The sequence below is a fragment of the Zootermopsis nevadensis genome, unplaced genomic scaffold (assembly GCF_977971745.1).
Source record: "Zootermopsis nevadensis isolate Lab colony 2312 unplaced genomic scaffold, Znev_1.0 Znev_ptg000073l, whole genome shotgun sequence".
Taxonomy (NCBI): Eukaryota; Metazoa; Arthropoda; class Insecta; order Blattodea; family Termopsidae; genus Zootermopsis; species Zootermopsis nevadensis.
In genome coordinates this window covers 1176-27562 of record NW_028259204.1, presented here as the reverse complement: position 1 = coordinate 27562, position 26387 = coordinate 1176, and the positions used below count along the sequence as shown (strand labels likewise).

Genomic DNA, 26387 nt, shown 5'->3' with positions numbered 1-26387 from the left:
CGGTAGCCTGAGAAGAATTCATTATACTTAGTTGCCATGAAAGTTTTACATCATACAAACTTATATTTGTATTTCTTGATGGAGAAAGCTTTATCACATAAGTATTTAAAGGTATTGTACGTATTTTGAACCGAATTATATTGTTTCTTCCTTTATCTTTTGTCTGTTTTATTTATTCTCTTTTTATAGGGAGCAGGGAGACATAAGTTTGAAGAAATTTTCGTCATTTCTGTTTATGTGCCTGCTACACTTAGTAAGGATCACATACGAATCTGTGTAGAATCTTTGCAAGCTACATGGTCATTTGTTTGCAGGTCGACAGTCTGGCCACTGTGGTACTGATCAATTCAAGTGTGCTGACAAGAACTGCGTTAGCAGCAAATTCCGCTGTGATGGATCTAATGACTCTGGAGATGGTTCTGATGAAGAAGACTGCATTCTACCACCATGTTATTTTGGAACCTGTTCACAGAGCTGTGTAGAAAAGAAGGGAGGGAGGAAACTTTTCTTGCCACTGCGCTCCAGGCTTCATAGGGGAAGGAACATCGAGGAACAGGACTTGTTTTGCGAGAGGTAACATTTAGTTCAATATCAGGTCTTCAAGACCTCATTTCTGTCGAGACAAACGCAGAAATATTTTAGGGCTGAGGGGCATCATGATTTGTCTAATAGATTGCTGATGACAGCTTCTGTGCTGTCTTAACTTATCCACTTGTTGTTGGACTGTATTTTTTTTGTCATAAATATTTTTATTCATCAGATATAACTTTATTAAAAAAATCTTCTTTTCCATCCTATCTAAATACAAGTTAACTAAAATATGTGAAACTAACATTTTACTTGTAGTTCTGTATGGGTGTAAAACTTGGTTTCTAACTCTACCAGAGGAGGATATGTACATGTAAAAAAGATTTTGATTTTCTGCAGGTAATTCTGATGTATACGTACATGTAATTTTTCATTGTTTCCAAATGTAGGCAAATGAAGACTGACACATCTTACGTCAAATTCATGTTTAATGTTTGCACTTTCCAGGGAAAAACCTGTCCACTTCATTGTTGCTGCTGAAATGGATCTAAGAGACCTGGTGAAAACTCTCTAATCCATGCCCTTAGCAAATCACTTAATGACCGTGGTCAAAAAGTGGAGTCAGTGGATATATTATGGGATCTAACAAATCCAAACTACATTCTGGTCTGACCACCATGGCAAGATGATCAGGAGGTCTTATTTCTATGATCTGTCCTCAACATCGAATCAAACCCCAGTCGCGGAGAGTGCAGCGAGATGACGTGATCATTGTGGTAGGCGATCAGCAAGTGTTTTAAGGATCTGATACTTTTCTGAAACTTACATGAAATTTAAACAGATGTGAAACTTTGTAGCCTGAAATTTGAATGGTACGCTGTAGCATGCTCATCCATGTCTCACATTTTTCAGCAACAGTGGTCCAAGTGGTCATTGTTATGGCTATTGCTGCTATGCCTACAGACATTGTTGTTTTTCCTTTTGTTTATTTTATTATTGTTGTTGGAGGTGGTTTTGGTGTCTGTAATCTTATCGAAACGCAGACTTTTGTCGTGGTACCATTCTTCTATTGGGTTTAGTTCACGAGCTACAGAAACCATCTTTATTTGGGACTTGAATCCAGAAGCTATCCCGACTGTAGTTTTTCATTATTTTCTGAAGTTTCTCCAGGGTTAGAATTCCGAAATTGACAGCCTTGTAATTTTGTTTTATATTGCAAAGATATATCTTTGAGAGACTTTTCCCTCTGCCTTCCCTATATTACACAACTGTATCTCAATATAATGAAGGTAATTATAAAAATATCATCTCCCAACAAACTTTAAAGAAGTTAAAGTTTCTCGTAAATCTAAGCACCATGCAATGAAGATGTGGGAGTTGAGAAGTAATCTAATATTTTGGCACCAGGTCACTAAATGTGGTGAGTGGTTAGTTTGAGCCATTCTGCAGGTGGTTGCAAACAGGAAAGGCCTTGCCTCACTTGGGAGGATAGCCAGTAGCCAGTCACATAACCAACTTATCGTTCTTGGTTTTTTATGCCCATGTACAAGTTAATTGGTTATCACATTAATGACGTTGGTTTGCATATTTATTACAACTACATTTTATTGAAACAGGCATTTCTTGAATACATGACACCAACATTTTATAGTGACAGAAATGTAACTAAGTCCAACTTTCTTAGGTTTTGAAAAATCTGAGCAGTATGTTGTCTGCACAGAGGGCTCCGAATTTCTCATTGTGTTGCTCATTCTGAATTTTTGTCTCGAATATGTTTGAACAATCCAAGCAGTGGGAATTCATTTACCTGCAAATGGTATAGAATGTTTTGAATCTGTCCGTCTCTCGATCAGCCATTTCAGAAGTGAATGTATATGTTTATTTTCAAGCATCAAACTTGGTAGACCCACAGGGGCTTTGCTTTGAACTGGGTGGGCATGCGTGTGTATTGTGTAGATGCAGGACTTGATGTGAATTAACTGGAGATAAGAAACGTACACTCGTACACACCGAGCTGGATCGACCTCATGACATTGTTGTGGGCCCTCAAACTGGGTAAAGTTGTGTGTTTTACACACGTGACTTGATCGGTGATTTCTACCACATAGATTAATTAGTTAATGATGCACTGTAAAGTGTGAAACTCTAGTGAAGGCAGCAGAATCTCACGCTTCTTTATAACATTCTTGAAGACTGACTTTACAGCATTACTGTTGCATAAGTTCATTAAATGCTAAACACTGAACCATCTGTTCAGGTTGTTTCCAAAAGATGCTGGACTTCTAATTGCATATATTTACCAAATTATGTGACAAACATAATCACGTTTCATGTTCCTGAACACAGCAGCCTCGAGAGTGAAAGTCAAATGAAAACAATTTTGATACGTGCACCGTCAGTTTATAAAACTGCAGTTGTCTTTGGTACTGTTGCATTACGCCAACCGAAGCTTGTTCATTGGTGCTGATAGCGGCTTCAGATCTTGAGTTGTGTTGCGGATTATTCCTGTAAACAGTATTATAAGAAGAAATTGCATGGGTTGAGTTTTGAAGAGTACACTGGCCAGTACCAGCCATAAGAAAAACGTGAAGGAAACTGATTATTCAGAAATTGGTCAATGGAAATGTTGATTGAAAAAAAGTAGGATTTCAGAGTCTCATGACAGTGAGCATGAAGATGGCTGTCTTCTGGGTTGTAGTACCATGTAGTCTGGTAGATGCTGACTGATATACCAGACTACACAGTGCTACATCCCAGAAGACAGTCATCTTAATATGTCATGATGAGAACCTCAAATCCTTTATATTGATAATTGTTTTAATTTGTCGAGAAAGACTATGAACAATGTGCAATATTTTCTGGTGTTTTGGATGCCTTTGTGTTTGTGTGTGTACACACAAATCTTCTTGATAATGGTCCCAGTAATTTCAATTTAAGCAACCAGCTTGTTTATAGCAGGTCTGTTTGGAGTTTCCTTGCATTCTTGCACATAATTTTTTCTCTTCACTACTGAAGTTGAACAACTCTAGCAGGCTGGGAAAACCCTTTCACTACAACACACAATATCTTGTTCAAGACTGCAACTTATTTGTTCATTTTTTAGTGGTCTGTTGTCTTCAGGATTTTCAGCTTGGTCCCGTCTCACCCTACAGTCATTATACAGTGGCAGGATATGTGCCAACTATGAATACAGAATTTTTCTGTTATTTCTCATAGGCTTATGTTCCGGTCTGACTGGGGTGTGAACGGTCGTATTGATTCAGCGTATATGGATGGAACTGGGCGTCATTCACTTGTGGATACAATGGAACAGTGGCCAACTGGACCTGCAGTAGACTACCCAGCTAGAAGACTATATTGGACTGATCCCTAAGCATGTACTATAGAAAGTGTAGATCTCAGTGGACAAGATCATCACGTCATCAGAAGATTCCCACATAGTAAGTCTTGAGTATCGTGACAGGATTCCAAAGGATCTAATTTATGTAGGATTTGTGATTTTTATGGTAGCGAGTGTGAATATGGCTGTCTTCTGGGTTGTTGCGCCGTGTTGTCTGGTAGAAGGTTTCCGACGTTTCAGAGGTCCTTGTTGCCTCCATCATTATGGTGATCGCGTCAACCAGGCTACATGGCGCGTGAACCCAGAAGACAGCCATCTTCAATCAAATTAATGGCTTAATTTACTTTACGTTAAATAGTATTAAAAATATATTAAAATTAGCCGTCAATCACAATATAAAATAATTAAAAGATTAAAATATCATTTTACGTTCCTTATCGAGTACTCGATTTACATGTGGAACATTTACGACATGTTTCGACTATATATAGCCATCATCAGGTGTTATGTTATAAACTTTTCAACTGAATTACTGATTTTTACTGATTTTTACTGATTTACTGATTTATAACATAACACCTGATGATGGCTATATATAGTCGAAACATGTCGTATATGTTCCACATGTAAATCGAGTACTCGATAAGGAACGTAAAATGATATTTTAATCTTTTAATTATTTTATATTGTGATTGACGGCTAATTTTAATATATTTTTAATACTATTTAAATAAATCACAATATGACACATCTACAATATCTTACTTTACGTTGTTTATTGCGACAGATCTGTAGTTCCTTGGAGCTGCTTTCGATTGTTTTTTAAGTTTCTTGCTTTTGGCCATTAGTGTGAAACTAATCTGCACATTTCGCTCTGGATTTGTCGTTTTACATCTATAGAGTTCAAAAACATAAGTGTGAGCAAACTAAGATATATGAATGATTCTTCTTTAAAGACTCAGAAAGCAAGCTGGTACATTACTTTCTATTCAGAATGTTACTTCAGTGAATGTAATACTATTCTCCATAGCATAAATATACTTCTTAATTCTTACTTGTGTAGCACTCATCCTAATCCAGAGGGTATGGAGTTCAGTACCCTGGGGACCTGACATGGCCGGTAGCCTGAGAAGAATTCATTATACTTAGTTGCCATGAAAGTTTTACATCATACAAACTTATATTTGTATTTCTTGATGGAGAAAGCTTTATCACATAAGTATTTAAAGGTATTGTACGTATTTTGAACCGAATTATATTGTTTCTTCCTTTATCTTTTGTCTGTTTTATTTATTCTCTTTTTATAGGGAGCAGGGAGACATAAGTTTGAAGAAATTTTCGTCATTTCTGTTTATGTGCCTGCTACACTTAGTAAGGATCACATACGAATCTGTGTAGAATCTTTGCAAGCTACATGGTCATTTGTTTGCAGGTCGACAGTCTGGCCACTGTGGTACTGATCAATTCAAGTGTGCTGACAAGAACTGCGTTAGCAGCAAATTCCGCTGTGATGGATCTAATGACTCTGGAGATGGTTCTGATGAAGAAGACTGCATTCTACCACCATGTTATTTTGGAACCTGTTCACAGAGCTGTGTAGAAAAGAAGGGAGGGAGGAAACTTTTCTTGCCACTGCGCTCCAGGCTTCATAGGGGAAGGAACATCGAGGAACAGGACTTGTTTTGCGAGAGGTAACATTTAGTTCAATATCAGGTCTTCAAGACCTCATTTCTGTCGAGACAAACGCAGAAATATTTTAGGGCTGAGGGGCATCATGATTTGTCTAATAGATTGCTGATGACAGCCTCTGTGCTGTCTTAACTTATCCACTTGTTGTTGGACTGTATTTTTTTTTGTCATAAATATTTTTATTCATCAGATATAACTTTATTAAAAAAATATTCTTTTCCATCCTATCTAAATACAAGTTAACTAAAATATGTGAAACTAACATTTTACTTGTAGTTCTGTATGGGTGTAAAACTTGGTTTCTAATTCTACCAGAGGAGGATATGTACATGTAAAAAAGATTTTGATTTTCTGCAGGTAATTCTGATGTATACGTACATGTAATTTTTCATTGTTTCCAAATGTAGGCAAATGAAGACTGACACATCTTACGTCAAATTCATGTTTAATGTTTGCACTTTCCGGGGAAAAACCTGTCCACTTCATTGTTGCTGCTGAAATGGATCTAAGAGACCTGGTGAAAACTCTCTAATCCATGCCCTTAGCAAATCATTTAATGACCGTGGTCAAAAAGTGGAGTCAGTGGATATATTATGGGATCTAACAAATCCAAACTACATTCTGGTCTGACCACCACGGCAAGATGATCAGGAGGTCTTATTTCTATGATCTGTCCTCAACATCGAATCAAACCCCAGTCGCGGAGAGTGCAGCGAGATGACGTGATCATTGTGGTAGGCGATCAGCAAGTGTTTTAAGGATCTGATACTTTTCTGAAACTTACATGAAATTTAAACAGATGTGAAACTTTGTAGCCTGAAATTTGAATGGTACGCTGTAGCATGCTCATCCATGTCTCACATTTTTCAGCAACAGTGGTCCAAGTGGTCATTGTTATGGCTATTGCTGCTATGCCTACAGACATTGTTGTTTTTCCTTTTGTTTATTTTATTATTGTTGTTGGAGGTGGTTTTGGTGTCTGTAATCTTATCGAAACGCAGACTTTTGTCGTGGTACCATTCTTCTATTGGGTTTAGTTCACGAGCTACAGAAACCATCTTTATTTGGGACTTGAATCCAGAAGCTATCCCGACTGTAGTTTTTCATTATTTTCTGAAGTTTCTCCAGGGTTAGAATTCCGAAATTGACAGCCTTGTAATTTTGTTTTATATTGCAAAGATATATCTTTGAGAGACTTTTCCCTCTGCCTTCCCTATATTACACAACTGTATCTCAATATAATGAAGGTAATTATAAAAATATCATCTCCCAACAAACTTTAAAGAAGTTAAAGTTTCTCGTAAATCTAAGCACCATGCAATGAAGATGTGGGAGTTGAGAAGTAATCTAATATTTTGGCACCAGGTCACTAAATGTGGTGAGTGGTTAGTTTGAGCCATTCTGCAGGTGGTTGCAAACAGGAAAGGCCTTGCCTCATTTGGGAGGATAGCCAGTAGCCAGTCACATAACCAACTTATCGTTCTTGGTTTTTTATGCCCATGTACAAGTTAATTGGTTATCACATTAATGACGTTGGTTTGCATATTTATTACAACTACATTTTATTGAAACAGGCATTTCTTGAATACATGACACCAACATTTTATAGTGACAGAAATGTAACTAAGTCCAACTTTCTTAGGTTTTGAAAAATCTGAGCAGTATGTTGTCTGCACAGAGGGCTCCGAATTTCTCATTGTGTTGCTCATTCTGAATTTTTGTCTCGAATATGTTTCAACAATCCAAGCAGTGGGAATTCATTTACCTGCAAATGGTATAGAATGTTTTGAATCTGTCCGTCTCTCGATCAGCCATTTCAGAAGTGAATGTATATGTTTATTTTCAAGCATCAAACTTGGTAGACCCACAGGGGCTTTGCTTTGAACTGGGTGGGCATGTGTGTGTATTGGGTAGATGCAGGACTTGATGTGAATTAACTGGAGATAAGAAACGTACACTCGTACACACCGAGCTGGATCGACCTCATGACATTGTTGTGGGCCCTCAAACTGGGTAAAGTTGTGTGTTTTACACACGTGACTTGATCGGTGATTTCTACCACATAGATTAATTAGTTAATGATGCACTGTAAAGTGTGAAACTCTAGTGAAGGCAGCAGAATCTCACGCTTCTTTATAACATTCTTGAAGACTGACTTTACAGCATTACTGTTGCATAAGTTCATTAAATGCTAAACACTGAACCATCTGTTCAGGTTGTTTCCAAAAGATGCTGGACTTCTAATTGCATATATTTACCAAATTATGTGACAAACATAATCACGTTTCATGTTCCTGAACACAGCAGCCTCGAGAGTGAAAGTCAAATGAAAACAATTTTGGTACGTGCACCGTCAGTTTATAAAACTGCAGTTGTCTTTGGTACTGTTGCATTACGCCAACCGAAGCTTGTTCATTGGTGCTGATAGCGGCTTCAGATCTTGAGTTGTGTTGCGGATTATTCCTGTAAACAGTATTATAAGAAGAAATTGCATGGGTTGAGTTTTGAAGAGTACACTGGCCAGTACCAGCCATAAGAAAAACGTGAAGGAAACTGATTATTCAGAAATTGGTCAATGGAAATGTTGATTGAAAAAAAGTAGGATTTCAGAGTCTCATGACAGTGAGCATGAAGATGGCTGTCTTCTGGGTTGTAGTACCATGTAGTCTGGTAGATGCTGACTGATATACCAGACTACACAGTGCTACATCCCAGAAGACAGTCATCTTAATATGTCATGATGAGAACCTCAAATCCTTTATATTGATAATTGTTTTAATTTGTCGAGAAAGACTATGAACAATGTGCAATATTTTCTGGTGTTTTGGATGCCTTTGTGTTTGTGTGTGTACACACAAATCTTCTTGATAATGGTCCCAGTAATTTCAATTTAAGCAACCAGCTTGTTTATAGCAGGTCTGTTTGGAGTTTCCTTGCATTCTTGCACATAATTTTTTCTCTTCACTACTGAAGTTGAACAACTCTAGCAGGCTGGGAAAACCCTTTCACTACAACACACAATATCTTGTTCAAGACTGCAACTTATTTGTTCATTTTTTAGTGGTCTGTTGTCTTCAGGATTTTCAGCTTGGTCCCGTCTCACCCTACAGTCATTATACAGTGGCAGGATATGTGCCAACTATGAATACAGAATTTTTCTGTTATTTCTCATAGGCTTATGTTCCGGTCTGACTGGGGTGTGAACGGTCGTATTGATTCAGCGTATATGGATGGAACTGGGCGTCATTCACTTGTGGATACAATGGAACAGTGGCCAACTGGACCTGCAGTAGACTACCCAGCTAGAAGACTATATTGGACTGATCCCTAAGCATGTACTATAGAAAGTGTAGATCTCAGTGGACAAGATCATCACGTCATCAGAAGATTCCCACATAGTAAGTCTTGAGTATCGTGACAGGATTCCAAAGGATCTAATTTATGTAGGATTTGTGATTTTTATGGTAGCGAGTGTGAATATGGCTGTCTTCTGGGTTGTTGCCGTGTTGTCTGGTAGAAGGTTTCCGACGTTTCAGAGGTCCTTGTTGCCTCCATCATTATGGTGATCGCGTCAACCAGGCTACATGGCGCGTGAACCCAGAAGACAGCCATCTTCAATCAAATTAATGGCTTAATTTACTTTACGTTAAATAGTATTAAAAATATATTAAAATTAGCCGTCAATCACAATATAAAATAATTAAAAGATTAAAATATCATTTTACGTTCCTTATCGAGTACTCGATTTACATGTGGAACATTTACGACATGTTTCGACTATATATAGCCATCATCAGGTGTTATGTTATAAACTTTTCAACTGAATTACTGATTTTTACTGATTTTTACTGATTTACTGATTTATAACATAACACCTGATGATGGCTATATATAGTCGAAACATGTCGTATATGTTCCACATGTAAATCGAGTACTCGATAAGGAACGTAAAATGATATTTTAATCTTTTAATTATTTTATATTGTGATTGACGGCTAATTTTAATATATTTTTAATACTATTTAAATAAATCACAATATGACACATCTACAATATCTTACTTTACGTTGTTTATTGCGACAGATCTGTAGTTCCTTGGAGCTGCTTTCGATTGTTTTTTAAGTTTCTTGCTTTTGGCCATTAGTGTGAAACTAATCTGCACATTTCGCTCTGGATTTGTCGTTTTACATCTATAGAGTTCAAAAACATAAGTGTGAGCAAACTAAGATATATGAATGATTCTTCTTTAAAGACTCAGAAAGCAAGCTGGTACATTACTTTCTATTCAGAATGTTACTTCAGTGAATGTAATACTATTCTCCATAGCATAAATATACTTCTTAATTCTTACTTGTGTAGCACTCATCCTAATCCAGAGGGTATGGAGTTCAGTACCCTGGGGACCTGACATGGCCGGTAGCCTGAGAAGAATTCATTATACTTAGTTGCCATGAAAGTTTTACATCATACAAACTTATATTTGTATTTCTTGATGGAGAAAGCTTTATCACATAAGTATTTAAAGGTATTGTACGTATTTTGAACCGAATTATATTGTTTCTTCCTTTATCTTTTGTCTGTTTTATTTATTCTCTTTTTATAGGGAGCAGGGAGACATAAGTTTGAAGAAATTTTCGTCATTTCTGTTTATGTGCCTGCTACACTTAGTAAGGATCACATACGAATCTGTGTAGAATCTTTGCAAGCTACATGGTCATTTGTTTGCAGGTCGATAGTCTGGCCACTGTGGTACTGATCAATTCAAGTGTGCTGACAAGAACTGCGTTAGCAGCAAATTCCGCTGTGATGGATTTAATGACTCTGGAGATAGTTCTGATGAAGAAGACTGCATTCTACCACCATGTTATTTTGGAACCTGTTCACAGAGCTGTGTAGAAAAGAAGGGAGGAGACTTTTCTTGCCACTGCGCTCCAGGTTTCGTAGGGGAAGGAACATCGAGGAACAGGACTTGTTTTGCGAGAGGTAACATTTAGTTCAATATCAGGTCTTCAAGACCTCATTTCTGTCGAGACAAACGCAGAAATATTTTAGGGCTGAGGGGCATCATGATTTGTCTAATTGATTGCTGATGACAGCTTCTGTGCTCTCTTAACTTATCCCCTTGTATTTTTATTCATCAGATATAACTTTATTAAAAAATCTTCTTTTTCATCCTATCTAAATACAAGTTAACTAAAATATGTGAAACTAACATTTTACTTGTAGTTCTGTATGGGTGTAAAACTTGGTTTCTAAGTCTACCAGAGGAGGATATGTACATGTAAAAAGATTTTGATTTTCTGCAGGTAATTCTGATGTATACGTACATGTAATTTTTCATTCTTTCCAAATGTAGGCAAATGAAGACTGACACATCTTACGTCAAATTCATGTTTAACGTTTGCGCTTTCCAGGAAAACCTGCCCACTTCATTGTTGCTGCTGAAATGGATCTAAGAGACTTGAATACGTACAAACCTGTTGAAAACTCTCTAATCTATGCCCTTAGCAAATCATTTAATGACCGTGGTCAAAAAGTGGAGTCAGTGGATATATTATGGGATCTAACAAATCCAAACTACATTCTGGTCTGACCACCACGGCAAGATGATCAGGAGGTCTTATTTCTATGATTTGTCCTCAACATCGAATCAAACCCCAGTCGCGGAGAGTGCAGCGAGATGACTTGATCATTGTGGTAGGCGATTAGCAAGTGTTTTAAGGATCTGATACTTTTCTGTAACTTACATGAAATTTAAACAGATGTGAAACTTTGTAGCCTGAAATTTGAATGGTACGCTGTAGCATGCTCATCCATGTCTCACATTTTTCAGCAACAATGGTCCAAGTGGTCATTGTTATGGCTATTGCTGCTATGCCTACAGACATTGTTGTTTTTCCTTTTGTTTATTTTATTATTGTTGTTGGAGGTGGTTTTGGTGTCTATAATCTTATCAAAACACAAACTTTTGTCATGGTACCATTCTTCTATTGGGTTTAGTTCGCGAGCTACAGAAACCATCTTTATTTGGGACTTGAATCCAGAAGCTATCCCGACTGTAGGTTTTCATTATTTTCTGAAGTTTCTCCAGGGTTAGAATTCCGAAATTGACAGCCTTGTAATTTTGTTTTACATTGCAAAGATATATCTTTGAGAGACTTTTTCCTCTGCCTTCCCTATATTACACAACTGTATCTCAATATAATGAAGGTAATTATAAAAATATCATCTCCCAACAAACTTTAAAGAAGTTAAAGTTTCTCGTAAATCTAAGCACCATGCAATGAAGATGTGGGAGTTGAGAAGTAATCTAATATTTTGGCACCAGGTCACTAAATGTGGTGAGTGGTTAGCTTAAGCCATTCTGCAGGTGGTTGCAAACAGGAAAGGCCTTGCCTCACTTGGGAGGATAGCCAGTAGCCAGTCACATAACCAATTTATCGTTCTTGGTTATCACATTAATGACGTTAGTTTGTATATTTATTACAACTACATTTTATTGAAACAGGCATTTCTTGAATACATGACACCAACATTTTATAGTGACAGAAATTTAACTAAGTCCAACTTTCTTAGGTTTTGAAAAATCTGAGCAGTATGTTGCTTGCACAGAGGGCTCCGAATTTCTCATTGTGTTGCTCATTCTGAATTTTTGTCTCGAATATGTTTCAACAATCCAAGCAGTGGGAATTCATTTACCTGCAAATGGTATAGAATGTTTTGAATCCATCCGTCTCCTGATCAGCCATTTCAGAAGTGAATGTATATGTTTGTTTTCAGGCATCAAACTTGGTAGACCCACAGGGGCATTGCTTTGAACTGGGTGGGCATGCCTGTGTATTAGGTAGATGCAGGACTTGATGTGATTATGGTCTCTGAATTAACTGGAGATAAGAAACGTACACTCGTACACACCGAGCTGGATCGACCTCATGACATCGTTGTGGGCCGTCAAACTGGGTAAAGTTGTGTGTTTTACACACGTGACTTGATCGGTGATTTCTACCACATAGATTAATTAGTTAATGATGCACTGTAAAGTGTGAAACTCTAGTGAAGGCAGCAGAATCTCACGCTTCTTTATAACATTCTTGAAGACTGACTTTACAGCATTACTGTTGCATAAGTTCATTAAATGCTAAACACTGAACCATTTGTTCGGGTTGTTTCCAAAAGATGCTGGACTTCTAATTGCATATATTTACCAAATTATGTGACAAACATAATCACGTTTCATGTTCCTGAACACAGCAGCCTCGAGAGTGCAAGTCAAATGAAAACAATTTTGGTACGTGCACCGTCAGTTTATAAAACTGCAGTTGTCTTTGGTACTGTTGCATTACGCCAACCGAAGCTTGTTCATCGGTGCCGATAGCAGCTTCAGATCTTGAGTTGTGTTGCGGATTATTCCTGTAAACAGTATTATAAGAAGAAATTGCATATGGGTTGAGTTTTGAAGAGTACACTGGCCAGTACCAGCCATAAGAAAAACGTGCAGGAAACTGATTTTTCAGAAATTGGTCATGGAAATGTTGATTGAAAAAAAGTAGGATTTCAGAGTCTCATGGCAGTGAGCATGAAGATGGCTGTCTTCTGGGTTGTAGTACCGTGTAGTCTGGTAGATGCTGACTGATATACCAGACTACACAGTGCTACATCTCAGAAGACAGTCATCTTAATATGTCATGATGAGAACCTCAAATCCTTTATATTGATAATTGTTTTAATTTGTCGAGAAAGACTATGAACAATGTGCAATATTTTCTGGTGTTTTGGATGCCTTTGTGTTTGTGTGTGTACACACAAATCGTCTTGATAATGGTCCCAGTAATTTCAATTTAAGCAACCAGCTTGTTTATAGCAGGTCTATTTGGAGTTTCCTTGCATTCTTGCACATAATTTCTTCTCTTCACTACTGAAGTTGAACGACTCTAGCAGGCTGGGAAAACCCTTTCACTACAACACACAATATCTTGTTCAAGACTGCAACTTATTTGTTCATTTTTTAGTGGTCTGTTATCTTCAGGATTTTCAGCTTGGTCCCGTTTCACCCTACAGTCATTATACAGTGGCAGGATATGTGCCAACTATGAATACAGAATTTTTTTGTTATTTCTCATAGGCTTATGTTCCGGTGTGAATGGTCGTATTGATTCAGCGTATATGGATGGAACTGGGCGTTATTCACTTGTGGATACAATGGAACAGTGGCCAACTGGACCTGCAGTAGACTACCCAGCTAGAAGACTATATTGGACTGATCCCTAAGCATGTACTATAGAAAGTGTAGATCTCGGTGGACGAGATCGTCACGTCATCAGAAGATTCCCACATAGTAAGTCTGAGTATCGTGACAGGATTCCAAAGGATCTAATTTATGTAGGATTTGTTATTTTTATGGTAGTGAGTGTGAATATGGCTGTCTTCTGGGTTGTTGCGCCGTGTTGTCTGGTAGAAGGTTCCCGACGTTTCAGAGGTCCTTGTTGCCTCCATCATTATGGTGATCGCGTCAACCAGACTACATGGCGCATCAACCCAGAAGACAGCCATCTTTAATCAAATTAATGGCTTAATTTACTTTACGTTGTTTATTGCGACAGATTTGTAGTTCCTTAGAGCTGCTTTTGATTGTTTTAAGTTTCTTGCTTTTGGCCATTAGTGTGAAAGTAATCTGCACATTTTGCTCTGGATTTTCGTTTTACATCTATAGAGTTCAAAACATAAGTGTGAGCAAACTAAGATATATTTATTAAGTTATGAATGATTCTTCTTTAAAGACTCAGAAAGCAAGCTGGCACATTACTTTCTATTGAAAATGTTACTTCAGTGAATGTAATACTATTCTCCATAGCATAAATATACTTCTTAAATCTTACTTGTGTAGCACTCGTCATGTCTGACATCAGAAAAATGTAAATTCTTTTTTTACTTTTACAGAGGAGAAACCTTACAAAGTGGAAGTGTTTGAATACAACCTGTATGTTAGCACATACCAGACAAACATCATCTCTAAACTGAACAAGTTTAGACGTGGTGATCTGACATACCTTTACACAGGGACTGAATAGTGCATCAGACATCCTTATTGTTTGAGAAAACAAACGAATGAACACTAAGTTTCTAAGCACAGTCTTTACCTGGGAGATAAATAGATTGATTTTCTCCCACAAGGCTCATGATTTAGGATGACAGTTCAGCACACAAATTCTACTATAAGAAATAGTGTGGAGATATTTTGTTTCATATATTGCTCTTCGCCACGATTTGCAGAATGGTTCTGGGGCCGCCCAGTCTCATCTACGGTGGATATTGGTATCTCTCTCCCCAAGATGTAAAGCAACTACAGTGTGAAGCTACGATCCTCCAGCCGGTGCTATACGTCTACAATGCATGGGGCTAATCCTAGAGCCTAAAGTACGCTCTCATGGAATGAATTGTAGTCACAGACACAACTTATCCTTTATTTCCTACATTTAGCATTTTACATATCTTTCTAATTACCAAAGAGTTGAATTTTTTAAAATACAAGTTGCAGTCATTAATTAAATTACTTTCTCTCGAAACTTTTTATTATGTGTCTTTTATATACAGGCATGCCTCGTTTTATTGCGCTTCGCAGATATTGCGTTTTTTTACAAATTGGAGGTTTGTGGCAACCCTGCGTCGAGCAAGTCTATCGGCACCATTTTTCCAACAGCATGTGCTCACTTCGTGTCTCTGTGTCACATTTATTAAAATAAATATAAATTAGTATTGGATGTTTGGCATTGTAGCAGCATTTCACGCGATTTTAATTGTGACCCGGAGAGAGTTCATAGTGCCAACAAGGTTTGTTATATATTAAAGGTTAGCAGGGGTATAGAGAAATAAGGTTTGAACTGAACTGAAATGTAGGTAGGGCAGACATGACATGTCTTCAAGGTGTTCTGCAAAGCAGTGTCTGTGAAGTGTCCCTAAGGGGGACTAACGCAGCCAGTTCTGCCATGATTTGAATATTTCCCTCAACCCAACAAGGAAAAATGGCTAACTGCGCAGTGTCTGTAGCATCTGTACTTTCATCCATGGAAACAGAATTAACAACACAATTTAAGCACTTGGACATTAAGGCACAAAAAATATTTCTGAATAACTTTTCTATTTCCCGTGCTTTTATGTCTTTTAATAAAATGATGTTTGAGATTGTTTGCTTCAAATTGGACAAGTAATGTCAGCAGTGCACTGAAGGCATGCCTTCATATGTGAAGCCCCTATATAAAAGATGTATGTGTCTATTTGCTATGTTTACTTTGTCTTTGGAAGTTAATAGTACAAGGAAATGATGATGTTACATGGGCCACCATCATGCAAGTACTGTGATGTAGCCACTGTTATTACCAATCACAAAATTCGCTGTGCATTTCATGTAGCCAATAAGTCAACAGTTGTATTCGGCTAAGTATTTAATCTTGGTTGTAACCAGTTTTATCATACAGACTGATAAAAACCAGAAGATCACAAAAATGCATATGGGTTGTACAAAACACATCAGGGGGGCTGTGGGTTGATAACCTCTGGTTTAAATGCTGTATTCCTATATTTGAAATGGACAGCCATTTTTTAAAAAAATATGCTTTAATTTGCTATACCTGTAACTGGTTCTTGCAGGTGCAAAACTTTTTGAACATGTTATATAGCATTTATAATTGGATAGGATTTTTGGATGTCTGTTAAACCAGACAAATGATTTTAAATCATAACAAAAATTGGTGCCTGATGACATATACATAGAGTATGCTTAATATTCTAATCAGAATCTGAAATTAATTAATACTGACAGATGTCATCATTCATACTGGTGCTATAATGTAAGTCGTGACTGCTTCCTCTCAACAACCGTTTATAATTGTCTCGTCATGTACTACTGTTGTAAATAGCGTTCCACAAAGACTGAATGTTGTTTAAACTTACAGTGAGTAATCCATGTTATCGATCCCTGTGCCACAATTCAACTCTTTGTCCGCTGGGATCGAGCCGGAGCCACACAGAGCTAGGCTATTCTCGCGTGTGCCCAGATGGTTTCGTGAAAACCATTGCTAGGTTTTGAATTCGCAACAGCCACCCTGCAGTTACCTTACTGCTCAAGATATATAGTTTGTTCAGTAGTACAGTATTTTAATACCTTGTATTTAATAGGATAAAGAATATTTTATTTTGTGTTAAACATAAAATACCATGTGAGATGAAAGGTTTTCACAGCAGTGAGAATGATGTTTTCTGGTTTCGATACTGTGTAGAATAGGAATTTTGATGTATTTCATTTCATTTCATTCAATTGTTATTATAGGACTTTGAATCACTATAAAATGGTATTAATTTTGTATTAATCTTAAACTAAGTCTTGACTATCAACATACCTCGCTTACTCCTCGACGCAATTACGGGAAAGGAGACTACTTATTACTTTTCCATACCCTAGAAAACTCTGACTGGTCTTGCGTTCTTAATGAAAGCTCGGTTGATGCTGCAGTTAATAATCTCACGGCTACTGTGTCGAAGGCCATCAGTCTAGCTATTCCCCTTGTAAAACCCAGAAATTCTGCATTTCCTCATTGGTTTTCCAAAACTCTTGTCTATTACATTAGAAAGAAGAATGCATCTCTTAAGAAATTCAAAAAATCTAAATCTGATTATCATTATAGCGTTTTTTCTCACTATCGTAAACTAGTTAAATTGACTATTAAATCAGATAGATTGGTTTGGTTAAAAACTATTGAAGAAAATTTGAAAACCCAACCAAAGCACTTTTGGAAATATATTTCTAATTTCAAAAAGAAAGACCAGTCGATTACACAAATTAAAGTTGGAGACAGTTTTATCACGGAACCCCAGGCAATCGCTGAGGCTTTTGCTGACCGCTTTCGTTCTGTTTTTAACTCCCCTTCTTGCGTTAATGTTACGACTAGTTCTGACTTCGCCTATTCTGATGTTTTGAATATTCCTCGTATCTCTGTTGATGATGTTACGCGGGCAATTAGTCGTCTCCGTTCGACGAAATGCGTCGGACCCGATGAAATCCCGACTTTCGTCATAAAAGGTTGTTCTGAGATTTTAACTCCTCTTTTACGCCATATTTTCAACCTTAGTTTATCTAGTGGGAACTTTCCTTTGTTATGGAAGCGAGCGGCTGTTGTGCCGATTTTTAAGAAAGGCAACAGCGCCTTAGTATCTAACTATAGGCCTATTTCGATCCTTAATAACCTCTCCAAAATTTTTGAAAGCATTGTTCATGATCACCTTTCCTTTTATTTCAAATTCAAATTACACCCCAGTCAACATGGTTTTTGTAAATAAAAATCTACGGTAACCAATTTAGTTACCTACCTTAATGATGTTCAGCCGTCGGTTTGTTCACAGGGACAGATCGACTCTGTGTATTTTGATCTTAGGCAGGCCTTTGATTCAGTCCCGCATTCTATTCTTTTGAAAAAGCTAAATAAATTTGGACTATCTTCTCCTTATGTCAAGTGGTTCCAAAGTTATTTATCATCCAGATCTGCCTTTGTTCGCATTTTAGGACAGTCTTCTTCTCTCTACGCGGTGTTATCTGGAGTTCCACAAGGCTCTACCTTGGGACCTCTCTTATTTAATATTTTTATTAACGACCTTTGCGACAAAATTAAGTATTCTAAATTTCTCTTATTTGCCGATGACTTGAAACTATATCACGATATTAAATCTGTGCATGACTGCAGAGCTCTTCAAGCAGATATCGATTCCGTACATGAGTGGTGTAATGATAACAATATGGAACTAAACATTGAGAAAACCAAAATTATATCGTTCACACGTAAAACCAACAGTATCCATTTTAATTACATTGTTAGTGACTTTTTAATCTTGCGTACAAATTGTATAAAAGATCTTGGTGTTTTGTTAGACAGTAAACTGTATTTTCACTGTCATGTAAATTGTGTTCATTCCCAGGCACTAAGGACCTTAGGGCTTATTCGTTTTATTACTTATAATTTTTCCTCTCTAGACAGCCTTGTTGTTTTATATAATGCTTTAATTAGGTCAAAGCTTGAGTATGCCTCGGTCGTTTGGAATAATCTTACACAGACAGATTCTAATAAATTAGAAAATATTCAAAGAAAATTTGCCAGTTTATGCAATTACCGATTTTTCCAGTTTAATATCCCCCGAAAATATGAACTGATCCTATCTACTTTAAATTTTAGAACACTTTATTCCAGACAACGACATCTCGATGCGTTATTTCTTATTAATGTATTTAAGGGCAAAATAAATTGCCATTCCATTATGGACGCTGTTGGTTTACGTGTGCCGGCGAGGCAAATAAGAGAATTTTCTACTTTTAGTGTGAGCAGTGCACTAAGGCATAGTCCTTCAGCCAGGTGCGTCATCGCTGCAAATGACGTATGTAAATCTTTGGACGTATTTAGCACAAACATTGTCTCCCTTGAGCGAACGTTCTCAACAAGGGAAATGATCTAGCTTGGTTATCTGTCTTTTTATATTTTTTAAAGTTTTACAATTATATTAGTGTTCCCTACGTGGATTATTTGTTTTTATTTATATTCCTTCATTTTTTGCTCTGTGTTAATATTGTTTCTATTTTGGGTTTGCCTGTACTTGGCAGTTATATTTAATACTGTATATTTATAAGTTTAGTTAATCCGTTTGTGTAATATTTTTAATTTTTATTTCACTATTATTGTATATATTATCAGTGTTTGCCTGTTATTGGCTTCTTGCTGTTGGCAAACACGTAAATAAATTAATTGAATTGAATTAATTGAATTGAATTATATGAAAATACTACGAAACTATTATTGCAATTAATGGAGTTAACACATATCATTGAATTTTCATTAAATTTTTGTTTAAAACTGTGTACTACTACTGCTACTTATTAAATTTTTTTCATGAAATTTACAGTTTCAAAATGTAATGTTCAGTAATACAGCAGTACCTACTAGTTATCAGTTTATTGTTGTATTATTAGTGGTACTTAAAATGGAATAGGTCCTGGTAATTGAAACAATATGCACAGTGCATTGTTATTGGTTACAGCAAGAGGCAACTGAAAGTGTGTCAATTCTGTAGGATTACGCACTTAGCTAATGAGAAGACTTGGAGTCAGAGTTAATGAATTCAGTCATTAAACACCATATTTACTACTGAGATTCCCTTTACTGAGATTGTAACAAAGTGAAAATATATTCTAGTACCGTATGTATACTGTAATTAGTATGTGATTTCTCTTTTGTCAGGTTGTGTGCGAACCAACTGCGAGACCTCCGAAGGTGCGTGACTTAGACTGCCATAAAGGAAGACTTGGACACTCAGGAAGAAGGAACAGAAATACCTGGAGAGTTTTGAAATGTGGTGTTGGAGAAGAATAGAGAAGATCAGGTGGACGGATCGAGTGACCAACGAAGAAGTATTGAGGAGAGTCAACGAGCAAAGAAACATTCTGCAGGCGATTACACGAAGGAAAGCTAACTGGCTGGGACATATTATGAGAAGGAATGGGTTACTGAGTGATATCACCGAAGACCAGGTTGAAGGAAAGCGAGGACTGGGAAGAAGACTGATACAGCTAACCGACGACCTTAAACAAGGAAAGAAGATGACGTTCCAGGAATTAAAACGAGAAGCCGAGAATAGGGAAAACTGGAGAGCTCTTTTTGGGCAGAGCAATGGACCTGTCGTAAGACAGAACACTAAATAATAATAATAATAATAAAGGAATGTGTAAGATTGTGCACGTTGTTCGTACGTGTAAATGACAGTCATTGTACAGTGGTGACAGGTGTCAGCTCTACCGCTGTTCACAGTATTGTAAAAACAAAGACCTGTGCTCTGCAGACATTTTGGTCACTTTATCAAGTGACTCTTCACCTCCACTTAAGGTAATTTACACTTGAGCTTTATCACATAATCAAACATGTAGGATGCTCTTGTCTGATCATTCTCATAGTTCATGTTCCAAACCATTTGATTTCCTAGAAGTGAAGTGTTTTGGCTTTTGAACGAGTTTCATTGTAGCCTGAATTGGTTCATTGTAATCGATGGCTTACTGCAGAGACAGTAGATACAGGAAGAAGATTATGTTTCTTTTTAAGGTTCATAAATTTATTTGAAAAGTGTTTTTAATGTATTCTGTATTTAATTGAATACAATGTAAAACGTGTGCTTCATAATCGCTTATTTTTCTGGTCAGTACAATAAATTACAGCTTCTTCAATACCAAGTACCTGATTTTATATTAAAAGAATGTTATCAAGACCAGCTGTTAGAGACAATCTTGAGCCAGTTCTGCATCTATAAATCCTATACTGCTACTACTACTAAATGTCACTGTATAGTAGGATGTGTTTGTATCACAGGTTTTCCTTGGTCTTACGATTCAAATTCTGGGTTAGTATCTCGAACTATGTTGCCACATTCCTCCTCTCTTTTGTTTTTGTGATGTATAAGTGTAGAAAGTAGTGTTATAAATTATCTAAAAAGCACAAGGTTTATTTTTCAGTATCAAAAGCAAGGATCTGCAGTAAGTATTTTTTAACTATTACAATTAAGAGCTGCGTAAAAGGTATGATTTTAGGCAGCACACTTTACTCAATAATAACTGTCAGAACTATCAGCAATTTTATTTGTTTTTGTGACAGGTTGCAGCCCGTACTTTAGGAGATCTAGTGCGGAAACTAGGCGAACGGGTGCTGCCAGAGATCATTCCGATTCTGGTGAAGGGGTTGGAGTCGGATCAACCAGATCAGAGACAGGGAGTGTGTATTGGTCTCTCAGAGATAATGGCTTCTACCAGCAAAGACATGGTGCCCACTGTGTGATCCGCTGCCAGAAGTGAGGCCGAGCACTCGATGACATCCTTCCGGCAATGCTCAACCATTTGGTATGCCATTGCAAATTCAGATTTAATGTCACTCTGGGTGAATAGCTTTTGTCTTTTATTTGTGTTACATGACAGAATGAAGCTAAAGCCTATACGTTGCTTTGGCATCCATATTCACTGGTAGACAAGAAGATAGGGCAGGGGGCAGTGTTGTTACACAGGTTAAATATGTGAGTTTCAGTCATGATATTTTTCGTATGTTGTGTTTTGCACAAATACTTATTTCAACTGGTCAGTTGTATATTATTTAGCTGTATGTTTCAAGATTTCTGTGTGGATCTCATACGAAGAGCAATTGGAAATGGATAACAAAATGAGTAAATTCAGATGTTTGAAGGGAAATGTGTGTTTTTAATCATTATAGATCTCTACAGTGGTACTAGTGCATAAATACCTCTGATTAGAGTCCATTTGCTTGGTGAAAATTTTATAGTTGCAAGTTACATATGGGAAGGAATGTCAGTTTCTGTTTTAAGGAGTATTGAAAACTTTTTCTTTTTCAGATTGACCCACACCCGAAGGTTGCAGAGTCCGCGCTAGAGGGGTTACGGCAGGTGACGGCCATAAAGTCACGCGTGGTTCTGCCGTACCTTGTTCCACAGCTTATCGCTCCTCCACGAGTAAACACCAAGGCTTTATCAATTCTTGCCTCTGTGGCAGGCGAAGCTCTTATAAAGTATTATCTGCACTTCTGGCAGCTCTGTCTATGGCCCAAGGCACAACACATGAGGCCCAGGTGAGCCATTATTTAACCCGTCAATGCAATTTGCCGCATACGTCATTCATCTGTAGTCTGCCTCCCTTTTTCAGCAACAGGCTGGTGTTATGTGACATCAATTAATGAAACTGCAAACACTTTCAAGATGCTATTATTACTAGAATGAATGAGAAGCTTTGTTTCAGAAACACAGGCTCAGGTAAACATCTGATGATCTCACTCATAAATGTAGGCTACTAAATAAATGAATAGAGCATGCTGTCTTACTTGGTAAGCTCATGACTTTGGAGAGTCATGGTCTTACAGCGCAAACAACACATCTGATGATGAAATACTCTCGGGTGCCAAGCCGCGTCAGGTGGTTTGTTACCCGAGAGTCTTTCATCAACTTCCATCGCCACGAAAGCTTCACTTTATACAACAAATCTGATATTTAGACAGATTATTGGATATGAAAAATGTGGGAGGGTATAATTCTGTTTATGAATGTATCAAAGAAGGGTTTTTTTTACAAGCATTGCTTGTTGAAACTCATAAGAATGAAAGTGATATGCTAGAAGTGGGAGTGGTGCTTAGCATATTACGAAATTTATTGTTGTGAAACTTATTGCGGACAGATATAAATTCCTTTCAAAGTGTATGTGAAGTGTTTTGCTATATGCTCGGACCACAGCTTCGGCGATAGGGTGACAGCTTTCAAAAGATGTTTCACCGGGAATTTATAGAATTCATTTTGGCGCAGATGAATCTGTATGCGTAACACTGTATTTATGCATGAAATGTGAATGTGGGATCACTTTCTGTGATGAGAAGGTGGAAAGAGATAACTGTAACGAACTGCACATAGTCATTGCACTTTTTGTGTTGCTGGAAATCGTTCAGAAAACTACACTTCAGTCATATTCATTAATATTGCCTATCATTGTAATGAGATGTGATTGTAGCGAATATAATTTGTCTGTCCACAGAAGTTCATTATACTGAGATTGTTCTGTATCATATACTTATGTGGTTAGGAAAAGTGTTTTGATAGGGAATTGAAACTAGAAGGAGGAAAGCTAAAGGGAAGAAATTTGACATTAAGATAATTTGATTGAAGTTATAGAAATTGAATCTGAGTGGAGGCTGACCTCGGCATAACAGGCCAACTTAATTTATTTTACATTTTCACAACAGGCGGATAATTCAAGTTGAGTGCAGCTTATGCATATCTTAACATAACCTGGTTGTTGGTCTTGTCTGCAGGAGCTGGAATACTGTCAGTGACGGATGAAGTTGGTATTCGGACAATCATGGACCAGCTGATGGGGTCCACTCGGTCAGACAAGGTGGAGCTCCGACGTTCTGCGCCTTCTGTCGGCTCATTCATGCTGACTACTCTCAGTATGTGCCACAGCTTCTGCGAGGCCTAATACTTATGTTCACAGACTCAAATTCTGATGTGTTTCAGATGGCATGGGAAGTTCTCAGTGCTGTTACCAAGGTACAGAGCTAGTTGAATGCAATTTAAATCTCATCGCTGTTTTTGTCTTAATATCCATTTTAATATTGTCTTGTCATCTGTGCCAAAGTGTCGCAGGTAGTAACTTCGCTGAGGTTTCTTGAATGAAATTTTGTGTTTCATACCTCTCCCATGCATTGTTTACGTCCTGCCCATCTTATTCTCCCTGATTTAATGAAGAGTGCCAAGCATTGTGCCCTCCCTCTTATATTGTATGTGCATCAGTTAACACCTTGTTGTTGATTGATGTATACATTTTTTAGGGTGAGATACCAAGTTTCATATCCATATAAAGCAACAGGTAAAATTTAATTTGTTTATTTGGTAATTCAGTTTGGTTTATTTAATTAAGGAATGCTGTGTAATAATTAGGTTATGCAAATGTAAGTGGTAGGGATTAATTTAAATTCTCAGATTTAATTTTTATGAGGAGCTGGGTTAGCTCAGTCTCTGTATAGTGACTGGCTACAAGCTGGATGACAGAGGTTCAGTTCCTGGCAGGGGAAAAATAATTTCCCCTAATCCTCTGCATCCAGACTGGCTCTAGGGTGCACACAGCATCCTTTGCAGTGGGTAAGTACCAGGGAACCTTTCCCTATGGGGTAGGTAAAGTGGTTGGTGCATGAAGCTGGCCACTCACCTCTATCTACTGCTGAGGACACGGAAGAATGGATATATACCTCCACCACCCCACATGTCTAAGGTGTGGAGCTTAATAATAGAGGCAGAAAAATTTTACTTTTGCCATATTTGATTTTCTAACATTATAAGATTAATGCCGTATTTATCCAAATACTGTATGTCCCTTATAAGAAATGCATATAAATTTTTTTATGTATTCCGATTGTAGACACGAATCTTCCCTTTCAATCTTCCTGTATTATGCTGGAATACTTTTTGTTTTACAGACTCTGGACTCTTCCCAACAAACCACTCATGTTGGGGACATACGACCGGCCGTGCGTTTTGCTGTCAGTGATTTAAAAGGACAAGATTTGCTTCCTGGCTTTTGCTTACCAAAGGTATATTATTGTCATATGTTGAGGTATGCTATATCTACAATTCACAATTTGTTTTTTTATGAAAAATTGAAACACCTCTAAAATCTGGCCTAGTAATAATCTTTATTATCTGAAAGGACATAAGAGCCCACAACTTACGCTATCCTCTGACTGAACGCGTTCAAAGAAACAAGCTGCGTTCTCTTACCAGTAAGAGGACTGTCAGCAGTGGCGCCACGCACACATGATGGAGAGTCAAACAACCGTGAAGTAACAGCTTTAAACATGACAGGCATAGGAAATTGCCACCATAAAAATTACTGGATAGAAATATGGATTTTAGGTCCTTCCTTTGGGATGCCAGATGCATTGTCTGACATTGTATTTAATTTAGTTTTGTTTTCACTTTTTTCTGTTTTTTGTGTATGTTTTATCTATAATTTTCTCCTGTAGCCGTTGAGTTAGCGCATTTAAATAGAGAGTTGTATTGTTGATGCTATATTGTTAGTGTTGTTATTATCACTGTTTTCTAAATTTCTGACTTTTGTTTTATTTATTTACTTCAAAGTGAGCATAGGAGTAAACTGAGCATTCAGTTTTGATGATAAACTGAAAGGTTTTATTATAGGGGCTTCCCGTGATTGAAATGCATACTCTCATTTACAAATGCGCCTAAAAATTGGCCATTGATTACATTTTCTGTTTGCAGGGCATCATGCCGATTCTTCCTATTTTTCGTGAAGCTATTCTTAATGGGCTTCCTGAGATAAAAGAGCAGGCTGCACAGGGCCTAGGTGAAGTGATAAAACTGACCAGTGCTCAAGCTCTCCAGCCATCTGTGGTTCATATCACGGGTCCACTCATCCGTATTCTTGGAGATCGGTTCAAGTGGAATGTGAAGGCTGCAGTGCTGGAAAGTCCTGTACTGCTGCTTGTGAAGGTGGAGAGAGAGAGAGAGAGAGAGAGAGAGAGAGAGAGAGAGTGAGTGCATGTTTCCAAATATATTATCCTTTGCTGTTTTTTATATTTAATTTTCTTTCATTTAAATGTATTGTGTATGTGAATGCATTGTATGCAGAGCCATACTGAACAGTGTCAGAAAATATTTTCCTTGTGTTTCTTTAGTGATTAGTCGTTTATGGTGATGTTAGGGTCCATGAACACCAGCATCAGCAGTCGTGTGATATCAGACAAGTCAGCATGACCTTCCCTTCAGATTGTTGGGACTTGAATATCTTGTGGTGGGGGAAGGATGGATGTTTCTGTTACATGCTTAAAGCTTTTGCTATGGGTTCAAAGTGGCTGTATCACTTGTTATCACTGCCCTCTGTCTGGTAGAACTGCAAATGCTCCACCAGTAGTGTCGTGCTGTAGCTTTTGTTGGACCTATTGGGTGCACCCCTTAAAATATCCCAGGCATCACATGATTCTGTGTTGATGCATACATTGAATTGCACTGCTAGTGAATGAATGCTGCAGTGTTTATCCACAGACACAGCTTCCTCCACTTCTGCAACATTCTTGGGTGTTATGTCCACATGGGCCTGACCTGACATTGCCTCGTCGGTCCTTCCCCTGAACAACATCTCGTGCCGCTCTACCGTTCTTGTGTTACTTCATTCCTGTCAGGTCTGAATGTTCTCCTCAGCACATGCTGAAGGTAACAATTATAATAAAATTTATTACCACCTGGA

At 37.5% G+C, this 26387-nt stretch overlaps 2 protein-coding genes and 2 long non-coding RNA genes across 9 annotated transcripts in view; 2 read left to right on the top strand and 2 right to left on the bottom strand.

Annotated features, from left to right (window-relative positions):
* The window catches only part of LOC147871045 (uncharacterized), a 7371-nt gene extending 3429 nt beyond the window's left edge, over positions 1-3942 (top strand). The window contains exons 4-6 of the mRNA XM_087341431.1: positions 315-573; positions 1036-1304; positions 3745-3942. Coding sequence (XP_087197557.1) covers positions 315-573; positions 1036-1102 — 326 coding nt within the window. The 3' untranslated portion in view covers positions 1103-1304; positions 3745-3942. The remainder of the gene's footprint in view (positions 1-314; positions 574-1035; positions 1305-3744) is intronic.
* LOC147871044 (uncharacterized) lies at positions 2678-6427 on the bottom strand. The gene is made up of 3 exons (XR_015532874.1): positions 6342-6427; positions 4634-4762; positions 2678-3033 (listed from the first exon to the last, which is right to left on the bottom strand). It is a non-coding gene; the product is annotated as an uncharacterized LOC147871044 (long non-coding RNA).
* On the top strand, positions 5302-26387 carry LOC147871042 (stalled ribosome sensor GCN1-like). Of its 6 annotated transcripts, XM_087341423.1 has the most exons (11): positions 5302-5559; positions 8732-8955; positions 10286-10540; positions 13680-13892; positions 14828-14971; positions 19831-20472; positions 21232-21473; positions 21977-22209; positions 23437-23674; positions 24601-24714; positions 25403-26387. In XM_087341423.1, the coding sequence occupies exons 9-11, from the start codon at positions 23609-23611 to the stop codon at positions 25676-25678; spliced, it is 456 nt and encodes a 151-aa protein (XP_087197549.1). In that variant the 5' UTR covers positions 5302-5559; positions 8732-8955; positions 10286-10540; positions 13680-13892; positions 14828-14971; positions 19831-20472; positions 21232-21473; positions 21977-22209; positions 23437-23608; the 3' UTR covers positions 25679-26387. The 6 variants fall into 6 exon arrangements, 3 of the variants coding, with proteins under 3 accessions (XP_087197549.1, XP_087197548.1, XP_087197550.1); XR_015532871.1 differs by lacking the exons at positions 24601-24714; positions 25403-26387 and adding exons at positions 10972-11254; positions 12338-12517 and having other exon boundaries at positions 14828-20472; positions 23437-23612; XM_087341422.1 differs by lacking the exon at positions 14828-14971.
* LOC147871043 (uncharacterized) lies at positions 7354-11471 on the bottom strand. The gene is made up of 3 exons (XR_015532875.1): positions 11305-11471; positions 9619-9747; positions 7354-8020 (listed from the first exon to the last, which is right to left on the bottom strand). It is a non-coding gene; the product is annotated as an uncharacterized LOC147871043 (long non-coding RNA).

Bases quoted from the DNA above. Each gene is read 5' to 3' on its own strand.
- LOC147871042 (XM_087341424.1), top strand. From the start codon at position 23,609: ATGTTCACAGACTCAAATTCTGATGTGTTTCAGATGGCATGGGAAGTT. The intron at 23,675-24,600 runs GTACAGAGCTAG...TTTGTTTTACAG, and splicing joins TTCTCAGTGCTGTTACCAAG to ACTCTGGACTCTTCCCAACA. The intron at 24,715-25,402 runs GTATATTATTGT...TTCTGTTTGCAG, and splicing joins CTGGCTTTTGCTTACCAAAG to GGCATCATGCCGATTCTTCC.